Raw genomic sequence first — 22747 nt, forward strand, 5'->3', positions numbered from 1 at the left:
GGCGTGGTTATCCACAAAAACTGGGCGTGGTTATCCACAAAGTGGGCGTGTCCCCCCGGCTCGCCCCGCCCCTCCCGCCCCGCCGGCGGGGCGGAGCCGGGCGGCGCCTCCCGCAGCCCTTCCGGGTCGGCGCGGGGGGGCGGGGCGCTGCGTGACGCTGCCGGAGGCTGCGGGCCGCGGGCCGCCTGTCATTGTTCTCGCGCTGCCCGGCGCCGCGGGGCCGTTGCGGCCGTTGCCCTTTCCAACCGCTCCCAGGCGGCGGTTGAGGGAGGAAGGAAAGGGAGAGAGGGAGGGAGGCGAGGGAGGGGCGGGCGGGGGGGGCAGCGAGCGAGAGGGCGAGGCGGCAGCTGGGCGGCCATGGCCTACGCGTACCTCTTCAAGTACATCATCATCGGGGACACGGGTGAGTGCGTGCGTGCGGCGGCGGGGAGCGGAGGGGACGGAGAGGGGTTGGGGGGGGGGAAGGCAGCGGCGCTGAGGGCCGGGCCCCGCGGCCGTTTCCGCAGTGCTGGCGGCGTCGACGTGGTGGCGGCTGCGCGCCAGGGAGGCGGCTCCTCGGCCTCCGCCCCCGCTCGGCCCCGCGCTGCTGCTGCTCCTCCTCCTGCTGCTCGCCCCCTTGCTCGCCCCGGGACCCGCAGCCCAACCGGGAGGGGGTTTGGGGGGGGTAACGGAGGGATTTGGAGGGGGTGGGGGGGGAGCAGGGCAGGGCGGGCTGCGGCAGCGCGACATGGCGGCGGGGCGGGGGGAGGCGCCGGCACTGCGGGGCCCGCAGCCGGCAGCGCCCCGCCTCGGCCTCCCCGCCGCTGCCGGCCCGAGGAGGCGGCCCCGCTTCGGGGGGGGGGAGGTGTTAAAACGGGGTGGTTGAAAGCCTCGGGTCCTCCCCGGTTTAATGAGGCATCGTTCGGCGTTTCTGCCGGAGGCGCCTGCGGTCTCTCTCCCCCTCCCTCACCCGTTTGCTCACCCCTTGTATGCCTCCCCCCCCCTTCCCCGTTTGCACCACATAGCGATGCTCGCAGACACCAAACGCGTTGTCAGGGCCAGGTGACTGCCCCAGTGACCTGCGGTGCTCGGGGGTGCTGCATCCTTCGCGTTGTTTTCCTCCTAGCTGGACGAGGAAACCTTCCTCAGGAGGGTTGATGACAGCTGTCGTTTCACGTGCTGCTGTTCCAGGGGTAACTCCGTAATTGCACTTCATACCTGTGAACCAAATCATGCTGGGGTGTAATTACACGCTGCAGTTGCGTTGCACGTGAGGTCATTAAATACACTGGGTGCAGCCACTGTTGTGTTTTTAATTTTTTTTTTAAACCTACATTTAAACTCTGAGAGCTTTTTTAGGCTGCTGCAGTAGAAGCTGTAGTACAAATAACTATTAAGAGGTATCACAGTCTTAATGAGCCCCTTGGAAACATTAGGCTTTAGATGACAACTGAAAATCCTGTTTGTTTTTGTGTTTTTTTTTTCCTGAGTTTTTAGGTGGGTGGCAGCTCACCAAACCACAGGACAGGGGATTCTACCTGAGCAGTCAGAAGTGCGTCTGCCCAGGGTGATGCAAAATGGTAGTGCAGAACTCAGAGCGACGCTGCTCTGGAACACGTGGCCGGTTCTGGTGCAGCTCCAAAAACTCTGATTGTTAAAGAGGTAGAGAGGGCAGCAAACGATCGCTTTGGTACATTGATCGTGTACTGATTAAATTTTTACAATGAAACATCCTCAGTGTAATGGTCCATGGTGCACTTCAGCATTTCAGTTGCTCGAAATGTGAAATGCAGAAGGGATGTGTGTCACTGCTGAAGTTGATTCAGCTGCTTAAGAGCCAACTAGGGGAATAGTAAGGTAGAGAAGGGAAACACAGAGGGAAAACAGTTCACAAATTTGCTATTTTGGTTTATTTATTTATAGTTCCTGTAGTTTTTGCTCAGAGTTGCTGCAAGAAGCTAATTAAAATCAGTGCGATGATCGTTCTTGAAGCAAACTAAACCTGCCAACAGTGGAAAGTTGATTTTGCTTTCATTTTAATTTCCTGTGAGCCCTTAAGTATTCTAACACAGCTAGCACCGAAGAGCCAGCTGACGTTGTGCACCGCTGTTTGCTGCCAGAAAGTCTGTGCTGGTTTCGGTGTTACTGCTGCTCCTCAGCCTCAGAGTGTTGAACTCACAGCACTGGTGGTGGAAATCAAGAATGGATGGGGGCTGTCCCCGCCTGCTCCAGCGGTGTTTTGCCACAGCATTGCAACCAGTAAGGATGTGCCAGCGGCCTTGCATGCCATGTAGTTTTTGTAGCAATGAAGACATCTCTATCTCTGGAGCTTGATTGAGAGCCTTTGGAAGTGGATCAACTGCTTGGTGACTCAGCAGTTAGTTGTAAACAAACTGGAGGAGAAGAGTAAGGCGGCAGCAACCGAGGGCAGATGTTAGCATTTAGCTCCTCTTCTTTCCCAGCACTACAAAGCAAAGTGGGTTATGCAAGCCAAAAACAAAACAAGAAAACTTGCAGTTATACAAGATACCTGCACGTGTCTTCTCTGTACTGTGATTCCAAATGCTTCCACCTGCTTAAACACGGGAACTCAGTATGGTCTCAGTTTCTTAAAAGGACAGCCCCAGAAACTGGCTGTGCAATGCTGCCTCTTGCCCAGGAGATGTTGTCCCCTCACTGCATCATTGCTCATTGACATTCAGTGGCTTTTTCTTTTGCTGGTACTTCAGGCACGGTGGCTTTATCAACACGGGACTGATCCTGTTGTGGTTGTTATATTTTTATATATATATCTGTAAGAGTGATAAATATTTTTCCCCTGTAGTTGGAGAAGTTTCTTTTGGTTATGGAAGAGACCTAAAATACTGTGACTGTCTTTCAGGTCCTCAAACAACCCAGTTATAAATCTGTATGGTTTTTGCATTGTGTCAGTGGGACAGCAGCTGTTGGTATCTTTAAGAGAAATATACAAGTACTAAGGAACACTGACTGCTGTTAATCCAGAACAGTCTTCTGGTCTGGATATTTCCAAAACATTATATGAGTTTGCAAATGCATTCAGGAGCACACATGGGGCGTTCTGCTGAGGGGTTTTCTCATGAGACCTTTGCCTGGGTGGCTGATAACATCGTTTTCAGTTTGGGTGCCTGTAGGAGTTGTACAGCAAAGAGCTGATGAGCACGCCATCTACGCTTGGCCACCGATTGATGTCAAGGTGGACTTTGATCTGAGCCAGGGCAAACAGAGCACACGAGTATTGCCAGGTTTTGCAGTTAGTGGCTGGAAGTTCTATTTTTCTTACAAGTTTTTCTATGTGGTGGTGAAATCTCCTTTATGTTTCTATTACTGGTGATGGGAATAAATACCATATGGGAATAAACTCATACATAAGACCTCTCTAAATGCTAGGGATGGATTTTCTTCCCCAGAGTATTTAAAATACATTAAATAGGGGTTTCCGTTACTGGAGTATGTTTAGTTCTTCTCATCAGAGACTGTTACAAAACTTTAGCATGCCTGAAAGACCAGTTTCGCAATGGTTAGGCTTCTTGTCACCATCGTAACTTGCCAGTTGTACTCCATCTACATGTCTGCGTGTGATCAGTGTTACTGCATCTCCCACAAGCAGGTCTGTCTTCCTCTCTTCTTCGATGTGTTAGTTCAGCAATCCTCAGAGTTTCTTGGGTAATGAGCTTTTACTTGCCTTCTGATTACAGCAAATAGCTGCTGCCTATAAACCAAGGATATCTCCAAGTGCTTTCTAGGGGAAGATGAGAGAAAGTAGGATTGCTGGATGACCTCACTCTCCTGACAGCTTACTTTGCTCAAGAAAGTCAGCTGTTTAACTTGCCTAGGATATTCTCAAATGAAGTAATAGAATTGGCTTTGGTTTCTGTCCTCCTTGTGAAATGTTTCCAGTGCCACTGCACTTTGTCCTGGGACAGCTGTTATTAGCTGGCAATGTGCATGGCAAGAGCCTGTTGCCCTTCTTTTCTACAAGAGTATAATAATAGTTCTTAACTAAACAAGTTTTCATCCCGCTGGAGCTGGAATTAATGATTCATGATAATTTTGAGAACTTTTTTTGTACAGGATCAGGACCTGTGCTACTTACCTCTTGCCTTGAGAAGCCATGGATGATGCTTTGATCCCTAAAAGTGCAGGTATTAGGTGCTGTATAAGTACATCTTAGTTTCATTGTAGTTTGTTGTGATCACCCAGAACACTAATAAAATTAAACTACACAAGGCTGTAGAAAATCTGTTTGGAAATAAATTTTATTTGATTTTAGAGCCTGTAGAGGTAGCAGTTGGGTACTGTTACACTAAATGCAGAGTGGTAAAGCTGCAAACTCCTTCCAGTTCGCAAATCTGCTGAGTTTTACATAAAAATGAGAAGTTGCATTATTGCCTTCAGATGCATTGTTGTAAATCACTTACAGCAGTGTTTGTTTATTTAAGCATTGAAGCTGAATCATCTTCAAAAGAGTTAAAAAGCCATTTTTGCAATGTTGCTGTTCCCAAAGACAGGTAGCCAGTTTGAACACTTTCAAAGGTTATTTTACTTTCTTGTCCCTGCTCGTATTGATATGTGAAATCCCTTTGCTCTGTAAATAGCAGTTGGGAACTTTGTAGTCTCTCCTTCCTATTGATTTTAATAATTTTTTGTTTGTTTGATGTCAGGGTTGTGTCTGACGGACACAACTCAATATGCAGCTCAACTTCACTGAGTTGCGCAAAGACACAGCCTTTGGAAAGGAAGGAAAGGAGGAAGGAGCTGCGGCCTGTGCTACGACAGGGGCTCACCAAACATCTGGAAGCTATCTAGGACAGTGCAGGCCACCATAAAGAGCTAGAAGTAGCTCATAAGCCAGGTTAGAGATCTGTATCTTGTGACAGTTTTACTATTTAATTATCTGCTTTAAATCTGATTGAGTTTTAAGGCCTGTTATTTGAGACTTGCCTGTTGTTTGAGACAGTCTTTAGCCTATTAGAAGGTCTGTTTTTGTTTTCTTAAGGGAGGTAAGAGAAGCCAGAAGCTTGTTTCATCTCAGCTGCTATTGGGGCCTTGGTTACGTGGGCATCTGAACCAATAGAGGCGATTATGGGTGAGAGGAGGAGGTCTGGCTCTCCTTATCTTGTGGGTAATTTTCATACTCTACCATGAGCTGATTCAACTCACTCATGCAGTAGAAAAGTCCCTGCTTTTAGGGTTAACACTCTACTGGGTGGATGAATCAGCTGCGTTGGCCCAGAGAAGTGCCTACCAAAGTCTGGAGTACTCTCAAGGGAGAAAAATGGCTCTAGGAGGCTGGGTGAGATGCCAAAAGGGGAGTAGGACTTTGTCTCTGTGCATGGTGAGCTCATTGGTCACCCTCTCTTGTGAAGCAACAAGGGAAAAATAGTTGTGTGATGTGCCTGAGCTAATCCAGTGTTCAGCTGCTGCCAAAGTGGGCGGACCTGGTTGCCACTCCTTGTCCTGCCTACGGGCTGCTGCTGCTTCTGAGCTGTCAGCATCGGTACTTCTCCAGCCCTTCAGAGAGACAAATCGTCTTTGTGAGCTGAACCAAAACCACCCAAACGAAGCAAGTAGCAGGTACGATCAGAGAAGTGTAAGAGCCATCCTGAGCGAAGAGGTGGAACTGCGTGGGAAGAAGTGAGCCTGCCCGTCAGAGGCAGCTGGCGGTTTCACTGAAGAGGTTTGCCTTCACAGTTCAGTTTTAGTACCCAAGCTGGGATGAGTGCTGCTGCACTTCTTTTCCTCTGCCACCTTTCTTGGCATACAGCAGTGCTTACATGAACGACTAAGGAAGTGACCTTAGCCCTTCCCTTCCCTGCTTTTTTTTTGGCATTGTTAATTTTGAGACAGATCAGCTTTCCAAGACACTCAGGCAAACAGCAGTGCTGCAGAACTGGATCACAGCACCTGGTTAGCTTGGTTTCAGTTGTTGAGGATCAGTCCCTTCTGGCTGTAAAATGAGTAAATGAGTTTAGTGGTAAGAAAAACCTCGAAATGTCCCTTGTGTGACAGCAGCGCACCTCTGACTGCAGCTGAAAGATGATCAAGGAAAAATAAAAGTTTATTCCCTTTCTTTTCCGTGTGTTACTCAAAACAGAGGGGATCACAGGAGCTGGAAGGGGAGAAGGAACCACATCTGCTTCCTTGGCAAAAGCCATTTAACTGGCTTAGCTGCATCATCACCTGTGCTGTGGTTCTGGGGCTGCTTTTTGAGTTGCCACAAGCTCAGGATACTTCTTTGAGAAGCAACCCTTCTCTTTGCTGTTTATTTTCTAGCCCTAGACTCATGCACATACTAGTATTTTGGGTGGCTGTGGCTTTCTGCTGGATCAGCTTCTTGATACAGCTCACTGCATAACCTTCTGAGTGAGGAGGGAGAGCTTAGCCCTGCCACTTGGCCGCTCTGGCTGCTCTACCCAGGCTGATGGTTTCAAATGATGGAGAGAGGTAAAGCAGTACTGCAGCACACCTTAGGACCTGGATGGTGGTGTAGAAGAAGTGCTGGAGTGACCCTGGAACCGGTACCCACAAAGAAGCGTGCTGTGCCCTTCTGAGCACGTGATCTGTTGGTTTCATTTGCTCCTAAGCAAAAGCTTTTGTTTGTTGTGTGTGTTGGTGAAGCGTATCCAAGATCTGCTCGTTTCTTGTTTTAAGATGCTATGTTGTGTTTTTTTTCCTCCTGGGGAAGGTTTGTCTGAACCAACTGCTCTAATAAAATGGAGAATGAGTTAAAAGAGACAGATTGAGTTATTTATTGTGTTCTACAAGTATCGTAAGACATGCTCAACTTCTCTTCCTAGGGTGTCTGCTTCATTGCAGGCCTAAGACTCACAATGCTGAGTGAGTGAGGTACCTGGTAAACAGCTCAAGAGTCAACAAGTGTAGTTAGTGTAAAGCACTTGTACGCAGTTTAATTAGCTGCCACACAACTGTGAATTGATCTTTGCAGCATCTTAATGTCACACAAGACAAGTAAACTGCTCAGGAGCTCCTGTACAGTTCCCATTGCTGGCTGGCTGTGATAGCACAGCCTGCTCGAGCTGCAGGAGTGTGCGGGTCACAAGCTATTCTCATCAGAAACGCCCTGTAACAAATGTGCAGTGTGTTAAGACTGAAATGAATACAAATGTTACTATTAAATGTAGGCAATAAAATATTTATGAACGTTATCTAAAAATGGATTAAAGCATAAATTTAAGAGGCGCTGCGGCTTTATTTGCAACTCTTTGAAACTTTTTCAGCCATCAAGAGCACGACACTCACTGACTGCCAGGGATTTTTTTTGCTGGAAGGTTCAGAAGTACCAGGAATGGCACTGAACAGAAGCTGGTGCATTTCTTTGGTTTCTGTTGTGTGAACCCATCGGTCTGCTCCTAAAAGCTGTGCTGTGAGAAACTACAGGTGCAGGCATCGTGGCCACGTTGTGCCAGCTTGAGGCTGTGCGTGTGTCAAAGAGCTGTGCTTGTCTGTCATCCGGGTTGGGCTGGCCCCGGTTCAGCTGAACCAAGGAGCTGGTCGCCAGCCTTACAAGAAGCAGAAATAGCAGATTGCCACGTGAGAGCTGGGGCTGGGACACCTAATCAAGTGTCATTTTGATTTAATTTTGAAATCTTTCCTGATGTTCGTAAGATTTTTCTCATAGGTAATATTTAATAGTGTTGAGGTTCAGTTTTATCCACTGATGCTGAAATTGTTTTTTCAGGTTAATGGCAAAAGCTACTCTGCATTCTGTTTCTGCATTGATTTATAGGCGGTTGTTTTTTTGTAAGTGGGGTGGTGATTAAGTTCTGTGGCAGCTGTAATTCAGTGGTGGTGGCATAGAAGTTATCTCGGTATGTAAACAGTGCTGTGTGAGCACAATAACTGCTGTTATTGGAAGGTTCCTTGGAGATTTGTGTTCTCTGCCCTTCCAGCCCTGCTATTCTGCTTGGCTTTCTCCCTGTTATTTTCTTACCTCCAACGCTCTTTCCTATTCTTCCACTTTCATGTCCACTGATTTTGGGGGGAGGCTGGATGCAACATAACCTATACAGGTTTTCCAGCCGCTTTTGTTGCGACAGCTTGCTCTCATAAGCCAGAGAGCTCCAGAAAAGTCTGATAAGGCCAACGCTGTAAACTTTGCCTTGGGCTGTAGTTCTGTGCCACTCTAGGCTGTTGATCTGCTGCCTGCTGTGTTTCTCTTCCCTCATTTGACCCAACTCCCATGCTTGTCTGCCCTGTGTTATGCCCGTTCTGTTTTGTCACTTTGTCCCTCTCCTGGTCAGGTGATGCTGAAGGGACTAGAGGAGGGGCAGCACCACTGGCTTGGGCTGCTGGAATTGCTGCCTCGCTTGGGTTATTAATGTCAGAGTGGGATCTGACAGCAGTGAGAGACTTGCACTTGATTACATTGAAACTGGCCACTGTTCTTCACTTTTAAATGCTGCCCACCTGTCAGGTTGGTCTCAGGAGTGTGTAGGCTTTGTTTCCTTCTGAAACCATACTAAAAAAACTTGGGAAATGTTGAAGTTAGTAGAGGCAAGATCAATGTCACCGTATGCAAACCTCTGGTATGCATACCTCGTGTCTTACGGTATGGGTCTTCTTTTTCTTGTCCCTTTTTTTTTTTTTTTTTTTTTTTGCTGTTTTATTACTAGATATATCACTCCTGATCAACTGTTGCTGACCTTTAATATGTGGCTGAAACAGCCTTATCTTGCTGTGCAGATAAAGCACTGCGGGAATGTGGATGCTACAGTATTGTATGGTTTGTGATATAGTTTGGAGTCTAAACGTATGTAAGTCAAGTGTATGCCTGCTGTGCTGTAAAAGGCTAAAAATAGGAAATTGGACCGAGCAGGCCTGGAAGATGTTCTTTGTTCTTGGAAGAACTTGTCTGAGTCTGAAATCAGGATGTCTGAGGGGTCAGTGTGTGTGTGTGTTACCTGTCTGGTTGTACGTGAACCAAGTTGGTGCCAGTTCTCCCTGAGCTATTTGTTGGCCTATGGGGCACCCGTGGGCAGCAGCACGTAATGGTCATAAGCAGATAAGCAATGCCTGCTGTTGCCTCTCCTGATAAATTAGGGTGTGAGATGTTATTGAGGATCTGATTAGCTTAGCAGAAAGTAAAAACCTCTGAGTTGGACATAGAGTTGTGAGGGGTAGGGAGCCGTGTAGTTACAGTGGTGAGGCGACGTGGAATGGTCCTTTGAAAGTCTGTTAGGACACTTTATACACATAACTTTAAAGGCAGAACTACTTTTTCAAAAAAAAAAAAAAGAAGTTCAATGTTTAAATAAAACTGCTTCAGCTTTAATACTTCTGGAACTTTTAAAGCTGTTGTATTGTGGAAGTTGCATATACTTGGGTGAGTGAAATTTGGTGTTTTCAGCTTCTAGTAATGAATTTTAAACAATATATGACATTGACTGAAATTAATCTATGTCGGTTCTTGACAGATTTTTTAATGCACTTGCCTAAAACTTTTTCCTTTCTTTTTTTTTAGGTGTTGGGAAATCATGTTTATTGTTACAGTTCACAGACAAGCGGTTTCAGCCAGTCCATGATCTCACTATTGGTAGGTCTCTTTGGTTCCCCACAATGCTAATGTGCTGTTTTAAAACATATTTAAGGTTGATTTGTTTTGCCTTTTTTTTTTTTTAATGGTGTTAAGCAGCTAGGGTATCTCAGCATGCTTTTATGAGTTTATGCTGAGTTAATGTTGGATTTTTTTTCTGTATTAATGCAGTAGCAAATCTTTAGATGATTAGTATTTGTTTGCAAAGAAAGCCAAACAGAGGCCTGCTTCTTACTAGGAAAATAATAGAGAATCTGAAACAGTTTTTAAAAATTCATAACTATCTCAATCGTCTCTTCAGAAAAGCCCAGAAAAACTGTGTATGGAAACAGAATTGGTCAAGCCTGAAATGCAGTGAAGGTGATGCAAACAGCAGGCTTTTCACTAGGGACCAGACTGTTAGCCTAGCTAAAGAACCTTGAACACAAGTAGTAGATAAAGCCAAAGGAAAGTTAAAGATGAATAAACACATCTGCTATTTGGAAAGAATAACTTCTGGATAGAGAAGGATTGATGTGCATTCCTTCTGCTGTTTGGAAGGGAAAAGTGTTTTGTTTTTTCATAATTTCTCAATTGAATCAGGACCGTTTGTGTTAGGTAAAATTTGATATTCATACCACGGGAAATGCAGAAATGCTGTCCAAATGCATTGCCTCTGATCTGACTACAGTAAATTATATGAACTTTTATATTTCCACATAAAGTATGAGGAATAGTGTGTAGGACTGTGGGCAAGCTTAGTCTTCAGATCAGTTTCAGTGTCAAGCATAACAGACTCTAGCCTCCAGTAAGTTTGCAGAACCTTTGAACTTCGTGATGTTATTTCAAGGAACCTATTAAACTATCCCTCTAATCGTGCTGAGCCTTGCACAAAATGTATCCCTAGTCTCTGCTTAGCTTGTGGAAATAGGTAGGCTTCCTGTGTTCAGGAGTTCTAAAATAGACACTTCAGACGTAAATATTCTTCATGTAACAGAACATATCGGGTTGTTTGGTTATGGCTTCCTTTTCTCACTTGGCAGTTCTCCCGCACCATGTGTGTGGCTATCTGATACAATTCAAATTATAAGGTTAACATTGGTTTTCAAGTATTTCTGAGGTCTTGACAGCAGGTAGGCTGGCTGAATAAAGAGCCTGAATTCTCTTAAGGAGGTATGACTTACTATCATCTCTTCTTCTTTAGGCCTGCCAAATATATGACACCTTATATATCACTTATGCCTGTGGCAGTCTGTCACATATTCCTGCTCCTCAGCAACTTGATATGCTGTGGGAAACAGCTTCACCTCAGCAGGAGGGTTGTAGCATGAGTTCTTTGGCTGGCATCTAGCTAGCTAAAATCTGGGAGCAGATACTGAAGGGAGTGGGATGAGGAGGTGAACCTAGATAGCAGTGCAGCGAGTGGTGTAGGAACAAAGCAGGGAAGTGGCTGGGAAGGGAGAAGAAAAGGTCTTGCCTGGGAGCTTCCTTTCGCTTTGCTGATAGGGCACGTGTGTGTTTTGGCTAGAATACTTCTCTCGCCTACCCCCAACGGATTTACAAGGACAGAGATAAAGAAAGAACATTGTTTCACAGTGATAGGAATGCCCATGAAGGGTGAGGTAGGATGGGTTAAGGTTAACTAATGTGCTTCCAGCTGATGATGTTTAAACTTCTGAGAATCTGTAGATTTAAAAAAAAAATAAAGTGTTACATAGACTAACTTTTATTGATATAGTAGAATGATTTTAACAGGTGGGAGTGCAGTTTCCATTCCTGCTGCCAGCAAGCAACTCAGAAAAAAGAGAATTGAAACTAAAATTTGACACAGAAAAGATACTTCAAGTGTGCAAAATTCAACCTAAAAGTTTAGTATAACTAGCCTAAAATTTTGTTAACTTCAGAGAGAGAGATTACCTTTAATGAAAACAAAAATAAAAATGAGAGAAAAGTATCTGTTTCCTGTCTTCTAGCCCCATTCAGAATTATGTGTAATTAATAGGAGACTCTTAAGAACTTCCAACACAACAGCTATCTCTGTATAGTTGGGGAATGGAAGTAGCTGTTGTTAAAAGTGTTGGAGGAGAGAGAAGATGCTTGGTGCAGCTAACAGACAAACAAAGCAAAGCTAAACCATGATATTTGTGGACAGATAGGGGTCGCAAGAACACCTGTAAGCTTCTGTTTTCTGTGACCGTTGTGCTCAGGACATACCCTTAACTGCAAAGCTCAACAGCTTCTGTTCCTTCTTGAAGAGAACAAACGTTCTTTTAATTTTTCTGTGAGGTTGTATGTAGAAACTAAATATTTAGGAAGATTGTTGGATTTAAATCAGCAGCTCTGTATCTGTGTTTTGGGACTGAATAATACCTGTGATGGTGGCACTTGTGGAAGGACCTTGGGCTGTCTCAGGTGTTGCAATCAACACCAGAGCACTGCCATCCCCTTTCTCCCTCCGTTCTATGCCTGCCCCTCCCTGCCTTTATTTTGCACATAATTTGGATGCTAAAGGGAGCAGAGTGTTCTTTGGCCCACAGCTTTTACTTGACTGCAGTAATCTGGGGGAGAACGATTTGAGGTTTCTCCCTGCTTCTCCCTTCCCCACTTCCAGAAGTCATTACTTGGGCAGAAAGCAACTCTGCCCTCACAATCTCCTCAACAAGCTTTTGAAGAGATGCTTGGAATACTTCAAAATCGGGGCTAACTAATTTGATTGAAGACTTCGGTCTAGGCAGTTACTGGTTTTAGACAAAACTTAAGCTACCAGATCTTTTTTGCTGAAATAATGGATATGTGAAGCGTAGCTTAATGGAATCTATGTTAAGCCTTATAAATATGTCCACTACCTCTAGGCCTTTGCCAGATTTTAACTACTGTAGTAATAGCCTGGAAATTATGCTTAATTTACTGTTATTGATCATAAAATTGCTTTATAAAACAGATAAAAAAAAAAAAAAAGGCTGATTTTTCCACTGAAGAAATTCATTTTTTTGTTAGGAAGTTCTTTCAGTTATTAAATTTGATCTTTAGCGAGATTATTGGAAGCACTTATTTTTTTTCATAAGGGCAGATGAATTCTAATTAATACAGTCATAGAATTTATCTTGTAGGTGACATTTGTATGATCACTTAATATGCTACTGATAAAGAATTGTAGGTTTAATTTCTTGTAAACGGCCTTCAGCAAACTAACACTTGGTAGAATGTTAAAAATAATGGTGACTCTGTTCAATTTCCTGTGAGTACCCAAGCAAAGGTTTTTTTTCCTCTAAGCTAGAACTGCTAAATCGTTTGGAAAGCTCTGTAGGAAATACCTCCTTTGCACTTTTTCTAATTAGCTTATTTGTAAAGCCGTTGAAAAGTTACAATCTTCTTTCTAGAAAACTTTTTAGCTCTTTAAAGCAGCTAGAAAATTAAAAGCAAATGGTAAAAGACTGTCGACTACTATGAAAGCAAGAACATGAGTTTAAGCTAGTTCAGTATTGTGCTTGTAGGAAACATTCTTCTTTCTGATACATGCTGATAACGTATCCTTTTGGAAAATCTATTTAGGTGTAGAATTTGGGGCTCGAATGATAACTATCGATGGAAAACAGATAAAGCTTCAGATATGGGATACGGTAAGTAATAAAACAAATTGTTTAAGCAACATGGCTCCACTAACTTTCTCTTCTGATGTTTTGCTTAAGCTCTCCGTGATCTGCACCCATGTGAGAATATGTATTTTTGCTTTGTCTTGCAGCTTTCTTTAGTTTCACTGAAGATCAAAAACTTGCTTAAAATCTTCCTTTTTTGATGCAATATACTCATCTAGCAGTGCAAATTTCTGTTGCTTACATGGTAACTCAACTTCCTGAAGTAATTCTTTGTCAGATTTATGACTGGAATTAATGCTACTCTACTTTGAAGGAAAAAAAAAAGTTGTTACATTATTAAGAACTTACATTTTTCTGTGTAGCCTATCTCTGTGTTCATGCAAGGCCTGGTTAATATAACTTCGTGTTGGGGAATTGTGGTATGTCTACTAGTTTTAATCAAGAGCTCTCTTGAGGAGGTGTTTGCGTTTTTGGTGTAGGATAAAAGATGCTGCTCTGTCTTTTTGTAAAAGACGAACTCAAGTTCATTCAAATCATGAATATAGTCAATACTTGGACAATTAAAGGATTGGGAAAGGAATAAAGTTTCAGAAAGCCTTCCAAAAAAGCCCAAAGACTTTTACTTTTTGAGGGGTGCAGATTTAAGAATGCAAAGTCAGGTGTTTTCTTCTTGTAGGTTGCTCTTACCACAGAGCAGTCAGCCTTTGTGCTTGTTGTGGTGCAGCATCTCTACAGTGCCTGTACCAATAGCTTTGTCTTCCTAATATGCTTGACTGTTTCATAAGGCACAGTCCTGTTTCCTCTTCCTAAAGCATTTTAGGATACTTTTAGAAACAGACAGATAGAGAAACAGCTGTAGCCTCGTGCTTGTGCTCTTTGTGGTGTAGCAAGTCAATGAAGGGAGATATATTTGTACATACATGTATATATAAAAATGTAAACAAATGCAGTATTTCAGCTAACTTCATAGTCTAATGTGCCTTATTTATTTAACAAGTTCATAATTTGAAATGGCATCTAACGTCTGTGCCTCCTTGGAAGTTGTCCAAGGTATAAATGAGCATGGTCAGATTGTGCTTGCTTCAGGCTTTTTCTAAGCCCAGGCATTTTTACTAATACAGTTGCAGATTGCTAACTACCAAGGTAGCTGATAATTTATAAGTTCAAAAGACAAGCAAATCTCAACAAAAACAGAAGCTTCAGGAGCAGAATTTTAGTATGTAGCACAACCATGTGAGGGCAAATCTGTATTGATCCTTGTTTCCTAAAATTGACAGATTCTCTGCAGAAAAAGTTACTAATTTGACTGCCAATGCAGCTGCTGTATTTCCCTGTCTTTCAGACTGTTTTTGTTGATGTGCTATTATCTGTTCCCTGAATGTGAGTGAACTTCATATGTTTATGAGTAGACTGTGTTTTCCTTTGTGTTCTGATTCAGTAGCTCTTCACAGTTTGGCTCCTTGTGTGCATGCAAAGAGTCCAGTAGCTAAAACTTCAATGGAGCTGGTCTTTATTATAAATTATAAATTATTTTAGGCCTGGACTTTATCTGGCTAGATTCTTAACTAATATCATACATACATTAAAAATACTCATTGAAAGCTTTCATATGCTCTTAGTAGATTGTGCACTTGTTGTTAATAATTTATAAGATGTAAGCCATGAGCGACTTAAAATTTTAACTACAGCCAATATGCTAACTGTATGCAATCTGATTTCAAAAACACAGGGTAAATAGTTTAATCCAGTCTTGGATTGTAAGAACAGAATTGAGCCAGTGAAATTTAGATATGCATAGGTGCAAAGGAGTTGATGAAATAGTAAGATCATGAAATATACCTCATTATATTTCTTAACATATTTTATATACAAGTGCTGAGGTACACAGATATGTCCATGATGACCAAGGTTGCTGTGTCTGTGTTGTTTATCCAGGTTGAGCATTTACTGGATTTTTTTTGTTAGCAAAAGTTACTAGCTGTTGCTGGTGTTATCTCCATATTTATTAAGATAAAACAATTTCTGTTTGATAAAATTCATTTTACACATACAGCCTGGCAAACGCTTGAAGCATTTATGTTTCTAGTTGGTACTTCTTGAGACGCAGCAACAGCAGCACATCTCTGATTTAGTCCTAATCTTATATACCTCCTTTTAAACCACTGCTGAATGGGAAGCACCTTGAGCAGAGGCATAAGAAATAGAGAGTTAGATTCAGTTTGTTTCCAATGGTTAGCAATGAATATAGATTTGCTTTTGTTAGAAAATCAAACGTTTAAATTTTGATATTTTTTTTTGCCAGAGGGGTCGGTGCCAGGGTGATTGGTTTGTTGTCCTCAACAAGACAAGGTGTTCATCTCAGTCATGGGAGTATATGGAAGCTGCAGGATACCTCACTGAAGGTTAACTTAGAGAGGGACAGCTGAAGTTAATGCTGTTGTGTGTCAGTGACATGTGTTTTTGTGTTCTTTTCATGTCATAACTCCAGAATATTTGACTCTTTCATTAGCATCTTAGTTTGATTCAGGAGTCGGGCTACAGAAAGCAAGCAGCTCTGCTTACTGCGCTCTGGATTTCACGTGGGAGTACACAAACTGAATTCCTTTTGGATGAGGCCAAACTGTAAGATATGCTCCAGGAATGTATGCGTGCCCATTAACAATTGTAGTCCAGTGTTTGTTCCTGTGGGCTGATAGTCTAGTAAAACTAGTCTGAAGTAAAATAAAAAATAATGAAAAAAAAAAACCAAACTTCCATGAAAGATAATCAGCATGGGCATTGTGTACTTAGCAATAGCTGTTGTGGTACCTCAGTACTACTCCTGTTCATATGTCTGGACCAGCAAAACACTGCGTCCCTTCATCGTCTCCCAGCTGTAGGCTGCTCTTGGACAGGCTCTCCCTACCACCAGGTCCTGCAAGCTTGCTGCTCTGTGTGCTGTGCCCTGCCGAGGTGCTTAGGTCTGTGACTCCTTGGATTTCACTTCGCTTCCGGATGCTTTTAGGTCAGGCCAAAGGTAGTGCAGGTATTGGACCAAATGATTCATTTGTCTTGTCTGTTGTAGCCTCTGGATTATGTTTGCTGTGATTTTTATCTTAGTAATGATTTTCTTTACTTGTGTAGACAGAGAAATACTTTTTTTCAGAAGTGGTTAATTGATAATTTCCTAGTATAAGTAGCTTAGCTTCTCTTTTGTCTGATATTTGAGCCGCTGTCAGTTGCCATCATCCCCTCCTAGGGAACTAGAAGTCTTCTGTAGAAGCTGGTAAGGACCAAAATAACCATTCTGGGAGCTATTAATCTTCTTGGGTTTAAAGAAGCTGTGTAGATAAAGGTTGTTTGTCTTGTGGCAGTAGAAGAAATATAAAAAAAATAAGAAATATAAAAAAAAAAAAAAATCACTTCTCCCCAGAAAAAACTTCTTTGTTGAAGAGTACTGGGCTTGTTACCAGGCTGAGTCAGTATCCTTCATTTAGTTGTTGAGGGGGCTGTTCTGTCTTGTATTTATTGTTACTAAAAAGTCATTGTTGACGAGCAAAAATAAACAGCAGTTGAAAGAGGGAATTGAAGTTCTCTGAGATGCTGCAGGGGAAGAGATCAGTGATGATACTGAGCAATACTATTTGTTTTCTAGACTAAATTGTTATGAATGAGATTTTTTTTTTTCCTATGTGTTTGTACTGAAATGTATCCTGTGATACATTCCAATATTTCTGTTTCATTTCATGGAAATCTGTCATCAGAAGTTTATTTTATTCACTCTTATGCTTTACTCTTGCATTTATATGGTGTATTAAAAATAAACTTTGTTCTTACAGTTTTCTTCTTGAGTTTTTACAGATGTGGGGGATAGCAGTTTTAGATAGTAAGTCAATGTTTAAATAAACAACAAGAACAACCTTGCCTTTATCATTTGTTAAAGAAATATCTGAAACCTTATAGGCTAATTTCAAATACTTTCTTTGTTTCCATACAAGTGATATCTCCAACTAAATTGACTTTTTTTTTTTTAAGTAAGTGAGAGCTTGCACAAGTGTGCTTATGCAAGATGGAAAGCATAATTGTTGAAGGCTTACTGACGCTATGGTATGACACCTCTATCTGCTTTCAGATATTCAGACCATACCAATCCTTTTTGGAAAGTCAGTTATCCTTAATGTATTTGTGAATACCTTGGGTCTAGTAGAACCAAGTAAAGTTCTCTTAATGCACTAAATGAATATTCATTTCATCTTAGTGAGACTGAAAATCGTCAGGGTTGAGCGCCTTTCTCCCCTGCTCCCACCCAGCCTGTCTTGTTAATGGTCTACCTTATGACATTTTCTACTCACTTTGGTAGTTAGAGCATGGGGGGAATTTGTCCATTTGGATGTCATTGCGGTTTGTGTAATTAGCGCCATCATCTGAACCTCAGTGCCAGTTGCTAAGTTATTGTTCACATCCGTGATAGCAATTCAGGAAACCAAGGTAATCTGATCTACCTTCTAGCTTAGTGATCCTAAACCTTTGTAATGTGCTTAAATGTGTGTGGTTATTGAAATACTATATTGGTATTTTATTTTCTCACTTTTTCTTTCTGACTCCTCTGCAGCTATCCACAATAACAGAGGAAGATCTTGCTTAGAATAATGCCTGAGATGGGAGAAGAGCTAATCCTTCCTTTTGTCTGCAATGAAACTTGAGTTCTAGTGAGGATAGTTACTTAAAGGTTTCAAATATATTTATAAACTGAAATAATTCATGAGGGTACTTCTAATAATGGAGGGCTGAAGCTTTCTGTTTCTGTTGGTGTGTTGGGAATTGCTTTGGATGTCTAAATTGAATGCATTCAACAGCATCAGAAAGGAAAGGCGTATGTACAGACGATCTGCATTTGTATGTATGTACAGTTGCACCCTTGGGCATCTTTATTCCCCTTGAAATTTCAGTTCTTAATAGGTTGCTGACAGGGTTGTTCTGAAGCAACATGTAACTTGGCTGAATTCTCCATGTAAACTCTGACACTTTTAAAAGTTATGAATTCATCTTCATAAGTGTCTTTTAGTTCTGTCTCTTCTACAGGAGGATCTTCCTACGGAACATTTTTGTTGGAAGGCAGCAGGGTGGTGTTCTTGTTTTTATACTACCTTTGTGCCTATTTCTTGTACTAATGCTAGTAAGTGACTTGAAAATTCTTGTTCCAGAGTGAGACACATGACTTCAAGACATTATTGCATTTATATCAACAAGTTGCCATGTGACTAAAAGGCTATTAACTTATTTATAACTTTCAAAACTACACTCAAGAGTGTGTATTGCACTTCTCTCTTTCTGGAACATTTTGTTCCAGGGATCAACTTCTTGTAGCTGTTCCCAACTGGCAGTTGTCATAAGTAGTCTGACGCTTGTGTGAACTGCTTGTTTCTTAGATGTCCGTTTCCTGTACAGCTTAGGAAACCATAAACTAGTTTAAATGAGCAATAATTCTCAAAGTGAAAGAGACGTTCTGTCACTGGGTATGAACACACCACACAAACAAGCGACTTATAAAAGGTATCTGCAGCTACTAGCTATACGGTACATGGTAGTTTTTCATTTTTCATGCAGGTGTGTACTATAAGGTATACAATAAAAACTATTAGTCTTCTCATACATTGAAGACATTCTGCGATGTACTCAAAAATTTTGTTCTTAAAGAAACTTTCCAAATACTTCACCATTGGAAATGGCGAATTCAGTAAAATTGATGGCCTGTTTTCCAGGGAGACATGCTGGTGAGGATTCTGTTGCATTACCTACACACTTTTTCTACTGCATCATAGCTCTTCTTAATGTTTTCTCAGTTTATAGATTCAAAGATGTGCAATTCAGGATCTTTTAAGGAACGCTTTCTGGTAGCAAAGGCGTGTCTGTACATTTTGCAACTGAACCCTACCTGATTACATTGCACCCTTGGAAATGCTATTGCAGTGTCCTATAGAAAAAGTAACACTCGGAGTCTTTTCTCTGATGTGCTACAGATATGTCAACTGCAACATGGTTACATGGCTTAAAAGTTCATGAAAGCTTTAGCACAGGCCCTGAATCTCTGTACCTTATGACCTAAGGTGATGGATGATGCTTTTGTGTTCTGTTTACGTCATTGTTTAGGAGTTGCATTTTGATCTATACACAGAAGTGTATTTTGAGAAGAGCATGGAATATATCCACAGAGTTGTACAGTTTATGCAAGGATGAAGATTTTTAGTACTATTTTGAAGACATTTAACTCCAACTATGACTATTTAAGTCTCCTTCAGGAAGTTTTTATTCATTAGCCAATATGATGTGAATTCTAAAAGCTTATATGATGTGAATTCTAAAAGCTTTTGGTCCAGAAGACAAATGGAGTGTTTTTTTAATGCTTAAAGCCCCACTTGTTTATCAGAGGCCCGCCTTTTCTCGTTTTTGGTGAACTACTCATGTCAGAACTAGCACCTGCCCCTGAAGAGAAAGGAGGCATGTTCAGGCCTCTTCAGTATCTGAGCATTGGTCCCTGTAGGCTGCACCATCTGAGCTGAGGTGTTTACACGTGAAATAGTTGCTGTATTCTAGCTGTTACCAAAAAGAATCTCCATCTTCCCACTTCCTCTGAAATTCTGTGTAACTCCAAAAGTGGGTATAACCTGACATGGCCTGAGACCAAAGTCTTGTGTTATCTCTATTAGATGTAATATGGCCTTGAGAAATAGCTTGTTTAGCATTTATTTTGTGGCTACCGTCACTACTACTTTTCCCCTACTGTCCCCCTGCCCCCAATCACTCCCTCGTTCAAGTCTCTGGCATATGTTGCTGAGTTGATTCCTGACACAGCTATTAAATTACTTATTTAGTGTTGCCAGCAGGTTGAAGGAGGTGATTCCTCCCCGCAGCACTGAAGAGGTCCCACCTGGAGTGCTCTGTCCTGTTCTGGGCCCCCATTGCAGGAGAGACCTGAGCATAGGGAAGAGATTCCAGTGAAGGGCCACAAGATGGTGAAGAGGGGCTGGAGCACCTCTCCTGTGAGGTGAGGCTGAGAGCTGGGACTGCTCAGCCTGGAGGAGAGAAGAGAAGGTGCCAGGGGATCTCACCAGTGTCTCTAGATACCTGAAGGAAGGTGTGAAGAGGACGGAGCCAGGCTCTGCTCAGTGGTGCAACTGTGTGGCAACTTGCCACAAGTGGTTGTGGGCAACTTACTCTAAGTGTCCCTGCTTGAGCTGGGGGGGGGCAGAGCAGATCACTGCCAGTGGTCCCTTCCCATTTCAAACATGATGTGGGGAAAAAGGAGGAGAAATCTGGAATTTCCTTTTAATGTGGAAGTGAAAAAAATGCTATATTTTAGGGGAGAATGGAGAAGATGCTGAACATACTGTTAATACCACTTCACAGCATATAGTGCTTTTCTCTAATATCAAACCTGGTTTTGGTTTTATATTGAGCTTCCTCACTGCTAGTTGTATCCATTGCTGCTTGAGCAAGTAGCTAAACTTTATTTGGTCTCTGTTTCCAAGACCGATGAAGTACAACTGTAATATACTTGTACTGAAAAACAATTATTAAAGAAATAATAATTACTATGCTTTGAAGTAATAGTCTACACTTAAAATCATAGAATCAGAGAATCATAGAATGGCTTGGGTTGGAAGGGACCTCAAAGATCATCTAGTTCCAGCCCCTCTGTCTTGGGCAGGGATGCCACCCACTGGATCAGGTTGTCGAAGGCCAAGGCCCCATCCTGCCTGGCCTGCAAAACACACGTCTGTGTTTTGTATTTGCCTGCCTTGAAATAAGGGGAGTAGTAGGAAAAAGAGCAAGCAGGTGTAAAGTTCAAGTAATAATGACATTAAAAAGAAAAAAGCAGGGAATCTCTTCTACAAGCCTAACCCAGCTATTCTGACCTTATAGTTCTCTCATTGAGATTGATATGTAACTTACTGTCTGTTTCAAAAATAAATGTTCTTATTATTTTATAAGTTACATCATAGAGTTTCTCTACTGAAACTGTTTTCTTCTGCTTAGAATGAAAGGGGCTTCAGTTTCTGTTGTCTTCATATACTAAACACAAATTCATTCTTGCTAAATGGAAAATTGTATCTTTTTTGGGGAAGACAGGGTAACGTTTTCCAACCTTTTCTCAGCCTTTCCTTCAGGAAGCAATGATACTTAGGAAACTCCATCATAGGCAAGTAAAAAACATTAAATAATATTACGGTATTTTCACATTATAGGTACCAAACTTTTGTAAGGAAGTTATTCTTCTAAGAGCTCAATTCTTACATTCTTCTAAGAACTGGTAGAACCTTTGGCGATTATGGTTGACTTGGAATTGTTTGCTGTGGAGAACAAACAATTTGATGTGACACAGTGTAATTTAAGAAGGTGAAATAGGCAATCTTAATGTGGTGGGCTATGTCCAAATAACACATGATTTTTGGCAATATGTAGAACACATTGGTGATAGGAACTTATTTTCCTCTTAACTGGGTAATAAATGTCTCAGGCATCTACCATGCACTTGAGCTAGTCACCATGTCAAGACAAAAAGGTAGACCTTTTTGGAGCTCCTGGCTAGGAAACCTGGTATTGAGCTAAACACTAGGTGTTTTGTATGTTTTTGTTTGGTTATTCCTTGGTGTGCTTTAGTGGACTCTGTTTTTTGTTACTTTAGTTTCTGTAAAAATGGGCTGGGACTTCTGGCCAAGTGCATGTGCAAGTGTGTTCTTATTGTCTTAGTCACTCCACTGAGAAAAGTTACAAATGACAGAAAATACATTCAGCGGTTTCAATACAAAGTGCTTTCTTCAACTGGAGTAACAGGATGATTTCTGAAGACTGAGCACATAGAAATGTGTTGTGCCAGTGTTACTCTTCAGTAGCAGAATCTAGATCAAGTTCTTGAATTCAAGAGGACCTTATACTAAGAAAAGTACAGTGACTATGGGAAGAGAAAGTTCTCTGTATGCGAATTCTGTAGGTCTGGCTGAAACATAGCTTGTGTTTGATAAATATTTCATTCTTGTTTTTCATGGTTTTAAATTAGAGTGATTTCCTATAGCTGTGCAGATAACTATCTTACTGTGTATGCTCTTTTTTCAGCATTATTATTTCTTAATCATGTACTGTTCTATCTTTGAATTCAGCTAAAGCTTCTGTTAGCACTAAAGTAAGCATTTATTCTAACAACTTTCAGGTGCTAGGTAGCACTTCTGAAAAACATGAGCATGAGGAACTCAAGATCTATAACTATTAATACATTTTTTTCAGGGCTTTACTTTTTTTTTTTTATATGGGAAGAAAAGGTTATACCTCTGCCCTTTAAGTGGTCTTTATCCACGTAAACTGTGTTCTAACTGCTCTCCCCAAAAGCATTTTTATAAATGCAAAAGTTTGTTTTGTTTTGATGTTGCATGTTAGTGAGAGATCTCTCTTCTGAGTTAAAGAAGACTCAAAACAGCTGTGGGTTGTTTGAAGGTGATTAAAGTGTAAGTTGATGAGCATGTTCTTTTAAGTGCTGAGATTTCTACGGAATATTTTCCTATAAGAACTGTCTAATTTATCTAATATATGAAGTTTTTCACCAGTGAATATGAAGATGACTCTTGCATCCTGTAGCTGTTTGACA

The 22747-nt window shown here is 41.8% G+C and overlaps 1 protein-coding gene across 6 annotated transcripts in view; it reads left to right on the forward strand.

Annotated features, from left to right (window-relative positions):
• Positions 1-306: 306 nt before the first annotated feature.
• Positions 307-22747, forward strand: part of RAB2A (RAB2A, member RAS oncogene family) — a 41832-nt gene continuing 19391 nt past the window's right edge. Inside the window, exons 1-3 of one of the 6 annotated variants that reach the window (XM_084281238.1) lie at positions 307-403; positions 9482-9553; positions 13085-13152. In XM_084281238.1, coding sequence (XP_084137364.1) covers positions 358-403; positions 9482-9553; positions 13085-13152 — 186 coding nt within the window. In that variant the 5' untranslated portion in view covers positions 307-357. Of the gene's footprint in view, positions 404-5510; positions 5678-7532; positions 7640-8411; positions 8435-9274; positions 9344-9481; positions 9554-10976; positions 11155-13084; positions 13153-22747 lie in introns of those variants that run through there. The other 5 variants (XM_084281240.1, XM_084281239.1, XM_084281243.1 and 2 more) reach the window with 5 other exon arrangements.

Source organism: Netta rufina, assembly GCF_964035555.1.
Source record: "Netta rufina genome assembly, chromosome: 2".
NCBI classification, from domain to species: domain Eukaryota; kingdom Metazoa; phylum Chordata; class Aves; order Anseriformes; family Anatidae; genus Netta; species Netta rufina.